At 40.4% G+C, this 11615-nt stretch overlaps 1 protein-coding gene across 2 annotated transcripts; it reads left to right on the forward strand.

Annotated features, from left to right (window-relative positions):
* Positions 1 to 559: 559 nt before the first annotated feature.
* LOC117455586 (uncharacterized) lies at positions 560 to 2996 on the forward strand. 2 transcript variants are annotated; one of them, XM_034095149.2, is made up of 4 exons: positions 560 to 631; positions 709 to 767; positions 848 to 2097; positions 2175 to 2996. In XM_034095149.2, exons 1-3 carry the CDS (start codon positions 609 to 611, stop codon positions 2092 to 2094), a joined length of 1329 nt encoding a protein of 442 aa, XP_033951040.1. In that variant the 5' UTR covers positions 560 to 608; the 3' UTR covers positions 2095 to 2097; positions 2175 to 2996. The 2 variants fall into 2 exon arrangements, with proteins under 2 accessions (XP_033951040.1, XP_033951038.1); XM_034095147.2 differs by having other exon boundaries at positions 845 to 2097; positions 2175 to 2989.
* The last annotated feature ends 8619 nt before the right edge of the window (positions 2997 to 11615 follow it).

The raw sequence follows: 11615 nt of genomic DNA on the forward strand, positions 1-11615 counted from the left end.
AACAAAAAGGACTTGTAACAAAAGAAAAACTCAAATGAACATTCAAACTTGAATCTTGTTTTTCTTTGTCCTAAAGATATTCACAAAACCAATAACAGTAAAAAAGACAGTATTGAGTATGTAAGTCGCTTTGGATAAAAGCGTCTAACATAAGTGACATGTAATGGAATATAACAACAGGGTGAAACAAAAACATATTTTTGCTCTCCAATTACTTCAATAAATCCCAAATGTTTTCTGTTTTCACTTTCTTCATTTTACCCTGAGAATTGCAACAAAAACAAACAAGTTTCTTGAACAACTGAAAGTAACCCTTTGTGAGAAAGTCTGATTTACAAAATGGTCATTTAGGGGTTTGAGATATCGCTCTTTTACCTTACAGTTTTTTGCACAGGACTTAAGAACTCAGAGGTGACAGGAAATCAGAAAATCAACAGCACTCAGTTGCCACCCTGACAGCACAGCAGCACCTGTAGACAATCAGCTCATTAGGCCCTGATTGGCTGCAAGCTGCAATAAAGCCTCCTTTCTGCTGCTCAGACAAGCAGAGCAAGCCACTTTGGGGCTACTGGTTCTTTGCTGCTGTGTTGGAACAGAGAGAGAGAATCATGACTTGTGGAGTTCATTTGGGGTAAGTTTCTGCAGATATGCAAAGTTAATTGTTGTTCGCTGTCTGCGTTCTCTGATGTTTACATCTTTTCTGTGCAGGATTGTCCTTATTGTCTTGGTTCAAGCAGAGCATGTGCGCTGTTTGTGGGCTTCAAAAGGTGAGCTAAGCACAACATTTCACTTAAGTGCTGTGAATGACTATAGCTGTGGCTTTAATATTCTTCTTTTTCTGTAGCAGCTCAGAGCAAGAACAACAACACATATGTTGGCTTCAGGCAAAATAATCGGGAAGCTGGTGACGACTATCTCCAGAATCGACTCAGACCGGCCCTAAGGAGAAACTTAGACATACCTTCAGCTGTGGGCAGTCGTTTTAGCTGGGGGCCTTCTATTGGTGGCTACACACAAACTGTTTCACAGCCAGCTAAAAGTGGCTTGGCTAAAGTCAGGTTAGTGCAGGGCAGCTCGGTGTCAAAACCTAACTTGAATCGTGTGCCTAAACAGCGTGTTTATGGCCTTTCTACTGCTATTGCCGGTAGCTATTCTCTGAGTAAGAGCAGCAACAAGGACGAGGGGAAGTCTTCCAGCCTGTTTGGTGCCGGCGCTCCTGAGCCAAACCAAATCCCTGCACGGACCAAAACTTCCTCCAGTGTTCGCGCTAAGCTAGTGTCTAAAACGGATAAACCTTCCCGTCCCTCAGCTTCTAAAAACCCCAGCCAGACTGAGGTTGTGAACCCATACAAACTGTTTTCAGGGAATGCAGGAAATGCCCGAGGAAGCTACAAGGCTACTTCCATGGCCTCAAGTTATGGCACTTCTCTTGAGTCCAATGTAGGAAATGGTCCCATCTTCAAGCCTCGCAGTTACTCGACGAGCGACGACTCCAAATCGTCCAGAGAGAGAACCTCTGGTAAGAAGTTAGCCCCGACCAAGACCCACATCATCCCTGATAAATATGGTGGCTATGCTATCAGACGGCTGAAGGCTCCTGGGCAGGAGAAAGTGAGTGTCAGGAAGCCCCAACAGGCCTACCAGACTCCCATCAAGGTCTACGTGACCCCTCAGCGGAAAGCAACAAACAAGGCCTACAATGCTCCCAACAAGGCCTATACTGCTCCCCAGCAGCAGGCTCCCAACAGGGCCTACGAGACTCCCAAGAGGACTCCCAACAGGGCCCACAAGACTCCCAACAGGACACCCTACAAGGCCTACGAGACTCCCAACAGGACTCCCAACAGGGCCTACGAGACTACCAACAGGACCCCCAACAGGCCCTACGGGACTCCCAAGAAGGCCTACGTAGCCCCTCAGCGGCAAGCAACGAACCAGCCCTACGAGGCTCCCAACAGGGCCTACGTGGCCCCTCAGAGGCAGGCTGAACCCCAGGCCTACATCTTTCCTCAGGTTGCTCCTCCCAAACCTCAAGTCCCGAGTGCTCACATAAATGCCAAATGGTTTCGTGTCGGTCCAAAGTGGGGACAATAGCAGGTGAGTACTGTGCTCGCTTTCTTGCTGTTCTATACATTAACTTAAACCTGGTGACTAATGTGTGTTTGTTCTTACAGGTGCAGCTGGTGTCCTCGGATGAATATTTTATTTTTAAATACATTAATTTACCACCTGGTTGTGTCTTTACTTCGCCTTGTCTTGTGGGATGGTGAATGCCTAAGCATGAGTGCTTGTGGATGTAAGCTTGGTGCCCTCTAGTGTCTAAAAGGTGTGCATTTGGGCTTAACAGGTTAATACTTTACAGCGCTGACAAAAGATTGTGAAAATCCCCTTGGCAAAAACAAATGTCTTAATAGTTCTAGTTTAAACTATTGCAAATGTACAAAAGTGTGAGCTATCTGCTTGTGTGGCACACTGGTTCTTAAAACAATGCAGTGTTTGCTTTTGAGTTGGACTTTTTACTTTGACCTTTACCAGTGGCACTCTTTATAATGTGACTCTTAGGTTTTAGCTCAAGTGGTAAAATATCTTATCACTTTAAGGGGCTCTCACTAAATGTACAAGTCAATTGATAGACATTGAGCACCAAACTTAAAACATGTGATTCCTTATCCCAATGTCTGCACTTGGAACTTTGAAAGTTCCTCAACTTGAATGCAAAGTGTACATGCTATGTAGACTGTGGCCATATTGGATTAAATGTTTATAATATATTGCCTTATAACATGGTAGTCTGAAGAAACTTTTAATGTAAAGATATAAAAACCTTGCTTCTTTCAACATTACACTTTGTAAACCAGTCTCTCTCAGGGGCGTTTCCTGGACCTGGAAACATTTGGGGCGGAGCCAGAGATTTTCTTTTGGGTGTGCTGTGGGGTAGCTTGACGTTTCATGGAGGGTGCTCAAACATTTAGGGTTTCCCATTAAGGTACCGGGCGCTACAGTGGAATGTTCTACTGCAACACTCCCCACACACAGTACACCCGCGACTGTTACAATGAAGGCTCGATAATCAGCTCAGGCCATATAGGGGTAAAGTGCTATCTTTTAGTATTTCATAACTGTTTTTAATTTTTTCTCTTTGTTTTATAACTATAATGGTCATATGAAGGTGTGCCTTGGAATAATCTTTTACATACTAATTGCATTCACTGAACACGGGAAATTACAATCCTGCTGTCCTCTCTATAGTGTCATGAGGTGCAGGTGAATCACGGTTAATGTATTATATTTCCGGGGCTACAGAAAAAACATTCTGGGCTCTATCAATATCTCTGTCCCTGATATGTAAGTTGCAAATCCAAAGTGCCTCATTTTCATATGTAAAATTCAACCTGGTCTCACCAGAATGCGTGACTCCACTAGTGATGCTCAAAGAGCCGGCTCTTTTAAGTGAACGATGGGAGCCGGCTCTCGCCCGCGAACGAGCCGTTTTTTGTTTTGTTTTGCGGAGGGATCTAGATCGGCATGCAGGCACATTATGCGATGTGCAATGTGGACATTATCCCGCTTATTACACATGGCCACATTCTCAACAAAGTAATGACATGACTCCCAATATTAATTGAAATGCTTGTATGGATTTAGAAAATGATTTTATTGATTTAAAAAATAGTTTTATGTATTGATTTAAATTGACATGCATCCGCTAAGAAAAGTAGTCCATTGTTACTGTTTGAACTAACGTAGCAACGGCAGGAACTGTTTCGATAGTGTTTTTGAGGAGCTTTTTGATTACAGATTTGAAAACATCGTTGCTTGCTTTAAAAGTAGCACAATTCATGATGTCAAACCTTGGGAAGTATCTAGATATCCCTGCCCTAATGCCAAAGGAACTGGCAACTGAATATGTGTCGCCGTTTGATGTCTATGTCTGGACCGCTGCGTAAAAAGGAGGGTTTCTGCCCCATTACTTCTCTTCTTACATCTATAAGAATAAAACACGGAGGACGGAGATATCTTTTTGTCCCCCTCTTCTCCCCGCTGCAGCCCAGCAGCTGATCTCAAAGCACGCTCCCCTCTCCTGCAGGGAGAAAAACTATATTTATATACTTTATATAGGTTGATACAGTAGCCCCTTTTTTAAAATAGTCTTTATAGGTGTTGCCATTTGTTTTGTGTAGCGTGGTTCTACAAGCAAGTCAATGCATTCATTGGGTGGTATCAGAGAGTTACACAGGTCTGTAAATGCAATGAAAACAATTGGCCACAGCAAATAATTTATATTAAAAATGTAATTTTTACTTTTGAATACTTCAGTACAAAGGATGTCTTGAATAATTTAAGTGATATATGTGTACACATATAAATCATTAGTCAAAACAGGGCTACATTTGATTTAATTAAAAGGTATAATATGTGGTAAACCAGAGATGGGGACTCGAGTCTGCGACTCGGACTCGAGTCGCACTTAAGTCGCACACACAGAGACTTCAGACTTGACTTGGACTCGTGACCAAAAGACTTCAGACTCGACTTGGACTCGTGTGTTGGGACTCGTGAACAATCATTGTGTTTTCTATGTTTGGCGTATTAAAGGTGGGGTATGTACATTTGAGAGAAACCGGCTCGAGATCGCTAGAATTTGAAAATACACAACTGGAGATAATCTGCTAGAGGCTGCTACTTCCTTATAGAGCCCGCCTCCTCCAACACACACTGACGCGCACATGACCAATAAGGGCACGAGATAAGTTTGTGCCCAGATGGAAGGCTGACAGGCAGGTAGGACATCCAGTTATTTTAGCCGGGCTCATTACGCAGACGTGCGCGCCTCTGTTACTACCTCGTAGTAACACAATGGCGACCGGCGGCACACCTGCGGCTGTACCGCTTGTAATTAGGTTCAACTACAAAAACTTCGAACAAAGCGCCGGCGGCACCAACAAAAGGAGCGAACACTGCAAAGTCTGTAATATCAAAATCAAGGATGCTGGCGCAACAACGTCGAATTTCATCAGGCACTTGAAAACTCACCCGGAGAGGTCAGTCACATTAACGCATATGGACGGTTAGCAAACATGTTTAGCTCAGCATCAGCTATGTAATGTTAACTTAGCTTGCTACTAGCTGAATATTTGAAAAGATTAGTGAATTGCTTGTCACACTTGTTTGAGTTGAGTGGCGTTGACATCCAACTCTTGACATAACATAAAAAAGGTCGGTAACGTTAATCATTACCCGCTTTTAAGTACTTTTAACAGTTTCCCTGCGGGGGATTAATAAAGTATTTGTGATACTGATTTCTGATTCTGAAGTGTTTTGCTTATAAGTTGTTTGCATTTAGCTAAAGTGTGATGTTTTTCCTCATATTGCATTGCAATAGCCTGTTTAAAGTGATCATATAACAAACAACTAATCAGTACTGATACTGTATGCTAATAGATATAGGAGTGATAATAACACAGTAAATGCTTTGAATTTCTTAGATATAGCGTGCAGTATTCTTAACAGACTGGATAGCAGCAGACAATAGAAGGCTTATTACAACCAGAAGAGACATGAGACTTTTATTTTTTTAGAGACTTGAGACTTGACTTGGACTCGTTACCAAAGACTTGAGACTTGATCAAGTCTCACCCCACAAAGACTTGAGACTTGACTTGGACTTTGCAGCATCTGATATTTAAGAAGTGTGTTACATTTGAAATGGCAGAAAGTCTTGTTGCAATTTCCAGATATTAAAAGAGGTCCCTTGAGTTTCTCTGGTAATTATCAATAGTAGCAGTTAAGTGAATACTGTTCAAACAATACTTGTGTTTGTGTTTTATATTGATTTCTCTGTTTTATCCTTACATAAAGGTGAGGACTACAATGGCTCTAAACAAGGGCTGTTTAGAGTAAACAGGGTTTTATTGCCCTGTGGGGGAGGTGTAGGCATGCAGGACAGGGTGCTAGGTGGGGGGAAGAGTATATTCTGCTTAAGATCTCTAGCATGTCATGTTTCAGGGAAGTCTACATATCTTGAATAGTATATGTGTGGGTTTAATTACTTTGTATTCTGTGTAACCAGAAGTTGGAGATATGAGAGATGAAATATTTCTGTTATCTTAAATATCCTTTAAGACACATCTGAGGTCTCTGGAATGTGGGGTGTGTGTGTGTGTGTGTGTGTGTGGAGGCTGAGTAAACTCCACCCCTTCCTGTTTCTGTTGGTATGAAAGCCTATTCAGCTTTTTGTTCTGTCTCTCTCTTCTCGCGCCGCCCAGACCGGAAGGTCGTGGCAGCCTGTGAACAAGGGCCAGGAGTAGGCATACTCCTGACATTACGCATATGATATGATATGGCTTTGTATGGTAATGTATTGATTGTATTGCATTGTTATATTACCATTAAAATAGATTATTGTTTCAACGGATAATTGTATGCTCTGGATTCCTTCCTGTATGATAACCAGCTTGTTAGGGACGCGCGGAGATTTGGAAAGCGGACCAGTTGTCCCTCAAAATCTCTATCAAATGGTGACCCGACGTGCCTGGTAAACAAAGCTGTGGAAGAATCCGGACGACCGGAATGGGTCGGGAACAAACGCTTTTAAACATCTCAGACAATCAGCAGGGCCCTGCAAAACAAGACAAAAGGTACCAGACGCCTGTTAAGAAAATCAACTGTCTGTAATTGGATATACTACAAATGTAGGATTGTCTGTAGGCATTTCACGGTGTTTTTAAAGTTTAAATGGAATATACAATGCATATTTTACTATGTTAGGAAAGTTATATACAACACGTGAACGTTGATCGCAAGGTAGACAGAAAGTCCGGCGTAACGTAAATAGAGCAGTTTGGCGTGGACCTCAGGTATACTTATTCCTGAGTGGCGTGGAAACGGTGCAGTTTGTGGGTTGCGAGGTTATATTCCTGCACGACAAAACCTGGAAACTCGATATTTTAGATCGGGTCGCCGTTTAAAACTGGGGTTAAATAACAGACCAAGGCTGAAAGCTAAAAGCCTAAAAGTCTGTTATATGTTGAATCGGGGAAAGAGAACGCAAACATCACCGAAATTGTGACGGGACCGGCTCTCGTTTCCCTTTGTCTGTAAACTTAATTTGAAAAGCTAACGTGTGATAAAGGGCTCGCTAAGACCTGGGTTTATGCCCCATGGAATGGTCACATTCTTTATGGGTGTCGAAGCGAGGTCTTGTTTGTCTGTTGAAATAAACATCACATTATCAAGCTGGACAAACTGTACGGGGAATACATCTGTGTGATTTTTACCTAAAATACCTGTGTGAGCGATTGTCTGTGGAACTCAGACAATGCACTCAGAAGAGTGAAGCTCATTTGTGCTCTGCTGCTGCCATCTAGTGGCTGAAAGGGGGGGGGGGAGCACGTTAATAGTAACAACGACAATAGTCCAGTATATTAATACAAGTGAACACATATTAATTAAGTCAGATAAATAAAAGCGAAGTGAATATGGAACGTCAGAATGGTTAAGACAATTCTGAAATTCCAGGGAGTTACCGGGAGCAATGGGAACAGATTAAGAGATTGATTTTAGGTGGAATCAAACAGGGGGCTAAAGAAAAGGCTTGTATATTTAAATAAATAAGAAACATTGCATTGTGAATTTCGTACTATTCGTCATTAACTGATCATTTTACTCAAATATATTTCAGAGGAACTTAATTACATACAGTAACGTTGAGGGAAAGTAGAAAGTAGTTTGCTGAGTATATGTAGTACATGCAGGTTAAAGTTTGATTCAAATTGAATATAATAGTGGATTATTCCACCTGCATTACACATAGAAAGATGAGAATTTGTTAAACATTAGATAACGAACTCACTGTAAGAAATATATATTGTAATGTTATTTAGGAGTTGTATTGATCTGTTTGTTGATGATTCTGTCTGTTGGTTGGCATTGTTGATTCGTAAAGACCTTGTTTTATGTTGGTAAATGTTTTGGTATACCAATAGTTTGTTGTTAGTTGTTGAAAGAAGCCCCCCTTCTCTTGAAAAGGCTGAGAGCTCCAGCCGGAGCCAGTATTTGTACTTTCGGATTCTGTAGAAGAGTAGACCCTTTGTTTCAATCAGAAAAAGAGCAAGCTATTCATCACAATTGTATTTTTAGGTTATGAATAAAACAAAAAGTAGTAGCCTAAGTGATAAGCAGAAGGGTTTTTGAACGCTTGTCAGTCAGAAGGAATATATTAATGTTTATATGACAGGGGTGCTTATGCCCGCTTCGGTTTTCAATGTGCGCCATCACGTTAAAACAGAGGATTGGTGGCATTTTCAGTTCATTGCTTGCTTCCACACGCCTTTCCCCCTCCTTGTCTCTTTCATGACTTTAGTTAATGCATTAGAACGATTGTTATCGTAACTTTCCGTGTTTCTAGAAGTCAAACTCACTGTTCATATTACGGTGTATATTTCCGGAACGGCCTTTCACAATAAAAGCCAAAGGCCGCTGTTCGCCAGAGATGCCTTCACAATAAAACAGTAATTAGTTTAACAATATATTTAAATTATATTACGTCCTTAAATATTGATTTTAGTTCATTACAGTTTTCAAATACGGCGCGGATTGAATACAGTTATTTGTGTATTCTGTAACCTCACCATGTTTGTAACACAACTTAGATAAACAATTTGAAAATGAATAGAATTAACCAAGTAGATAAAAGATTAGTATAGTGGTTAAGGGGGGTGTCTTTGTTTTGCCTATTAACTTAGAACTGAAGTAATAAAGAATAGGCAGACTACTATCATTAGTTTGTTTTAACATTCACATGTTTCAGCATTCCTGACCTCAGCCGTTTTATTTTGTAACCCGTTGGGAGAGAGATTTAAATTGAGTTGTTCTCAGTAGCTGAATGTGATTACAGCAGCATTGGATAGTTCTGCACCACCTTTTGGGTTCTCTGAATCAGTGTGTTGGTGAAGAGTTGCTCACTACAGCAACAGAAGAACTGTGCAGAGAACGCATCTCTGAGGAGGGTTTGACATTTTGCGTGTACCTCGTTGCCCGGGCAACAGTGGTGTGAAGAGGAACAGCAGTTTTTGGGGATTTCTTCCGTACAGAGGACAACGTGTGTCTGCCAAGTGATTCCTTCCTTCATCTCAAAGCCAGGGAGAGTTTCCTTGGAGCCCACTGACCAGGGCCGGTCCTAGCTTTTTTGGGGACCCTGCCACTGACTACAGCTGCATCACTGACTGTGCTCATTATGACATGATCTTGAGACATGCTTGTCTCAGATTGTTCTGGAGGAATGATGCAATGATTTTACAGCATAATTGTGCAAGAGTTGCCCAGGGGGTGGTGTAGAAACCTTAATGCTTAGTGTTTAGATAAGAGGCTGTTTGTTCAAATGATGGTCTGGAATGCTGAAAAGATTAAAGTTGAATATTCTTGGTTAGCAAACAAGACATCTGATTATTATGTCACACATAATAATCTTGTTATAGAAACTAGCTATGGGTAAAACGTGTGGTTGTTATACCATTGTTATCATGAACAAAAGATAAATAAGGAAATAGTATCTGCTTAAAGATGAATGGATTTCATATCCTAGAGGGGATTAGTTATTGTGAATACTCCACAAGGTATCTACTAATGTATTGTAAAGAACTTGAATTGACTTGATAAATAAGTGAAGATAAGAAGATGTATTAACCATAAACTAATCAATTGGTAAATTAAAAATAGTGGTAAAGAGGAAAACTATTAAAGTGAATTGAAAAATCTTTCTAAAACACACTGATAGAAAAGGGGGGGGGGCATGATGGAAGTATGCACTAGACTTTGAGTAGTGGGTGTTTTGGAGTTAGGAGTACAGAGTAGAACCATATTCTTCAATCTTTTCATCATGTTTACAAATTATTCTTTTAGAGTTTTTATTCAAGTGTGAATTTGGTAGTGTTTTAATTTGTTACAGCATTGATCAGTTCAAAGGGAGAGTTTTAGTAACAGCTCTATAAGATCAGACACATATTTCTTTATATAGGTCATGTTGAAGGGAAAGCTAGTTCTAAACTAAATATAGTATTTCAATTTGAGGTACTGGTTTCACTATTGTGGCATAGTTATTACCATAGGAGGGCTTTCGGGTGGACATACGAAATTACTTCTGTTTTTAAATCCTTGATAAAGGAAGGGAGTAATTGTTGCATGTTCGGACACCCAGGGTTCCACGCACTGTTAAAGAGGGTAACATTGTTCTTTAAGTGCACCAGAATTGAAGATAAATTAATAGAATGAGTTATGGAATACATAGCAGAGCTTTATAGATCCTAGTAATGTTTTGACACAAGATAATAGTGATGTACACAAGTTTCTGAAATAGATCTATTAGTTATTGTAATACTAATTAGGTGTAAATGAATTGCAGTAGTAGTAGTAGTACTCTAAGGAAGTGGCATTTTTTTTTTTGGCTAAACACTTTTCAGGGAATGTGGGAAACAGCTATTCCAATGAGGGGTTGGAGATATCTTGAACATTATAGTTGTAATTGTGAATTAATAAATGATGGCGCTCCATATATACAGATTTTTATAGACGGAGGATGCTGGCCTGTGCTGGAACATCTCTGCAGAGCACGACACATGGCCAAAAAGACTGAGACCAACTGACCTTTGACCCTGACCTACAGGGTAACTTGGGAAGGCACTGTCAATGACTGACTCTGAGGTGAACCTGACCAAACTTGACTTTACAACCTGACAGTGTGAGTGAGTGTATGTCTGCATCTGATCAGTGCAATTGCATGATTTAAAACAATGACTAATCAAGCATGTTTTTGGACTAACACATTATTTCTGGGACTCTATGTGGAATGAGAGGTTTCCTAACATTTCACAAAAGGGGAAACCGCACATGTGACCCGTTTCTAATCTGTTTGATATTTCACTCCCACAGGAGGTGGCGGTTTGCAGAATGTGAAACTCAAACTAAAACATGAAGATTCTGTTTCTTTTCGGACTGAAAGATGGAGAGAAACACTTCCTTTCACTGAAGTGTTTACTGTGGAAATGATGGATGTACATTTGGGAAAAATGTTTGGTATTGTCTTATAATCCATTATGACCTGAAGGTTTTCTTCCCATATAGGATTTTGTTTACACATGAATTAATGTGTAACAAAGGGGGAGTGTAAACTTCACAATGTACATTTTTCATTTAGGGACTGAAAGGAACCTGCTGCCCCATTTTTTTAGTAGGATAATATCTAAGAACTGACGGGTAGAAGCAGTATCACCAGGAAGCCATTCACTTTGTTAGTATTGTGATTTTGGTTGTTTTTGAATCCATAACATTAGTGTGTTTCTTTACCAGAAACATTAGCAGTTCAAATCATATTTAGATTTTTAATGGGTGTAGTGGACATTTTTATTATTATCATCCTTATTATTATCCTTATTATATCTTTCATATGTTTAAACCAAATGCTTCTTATTTCCTGATATATTCATACCATTATTATATATCTCTTCTTCCTCTCCTTCAAGGCCAAAGAGATGCTTTGGCTACTAAGAGACTCACACAGACACACACGAACTTCCCTGCTCTGAGAACCGTTATGCTATCTACTCAAGGCCACTGGGTGT

Source organism: Pseudochaenichthys georgianus, chromosome 11 (genome assembly GCF_902827115.2).
Source record: "Pseudochaenichthys georgianus chromosome 11, fPseGeo1.2, whole genome shotgun sequence".
Taxonomy (NCBI): Eukaryota; Metazoa; Chordata; class Actinopteri; order Perciformes; family Channichthyidae; genus Pseudochaenichthys; species Pseudochaenichthys georgianus.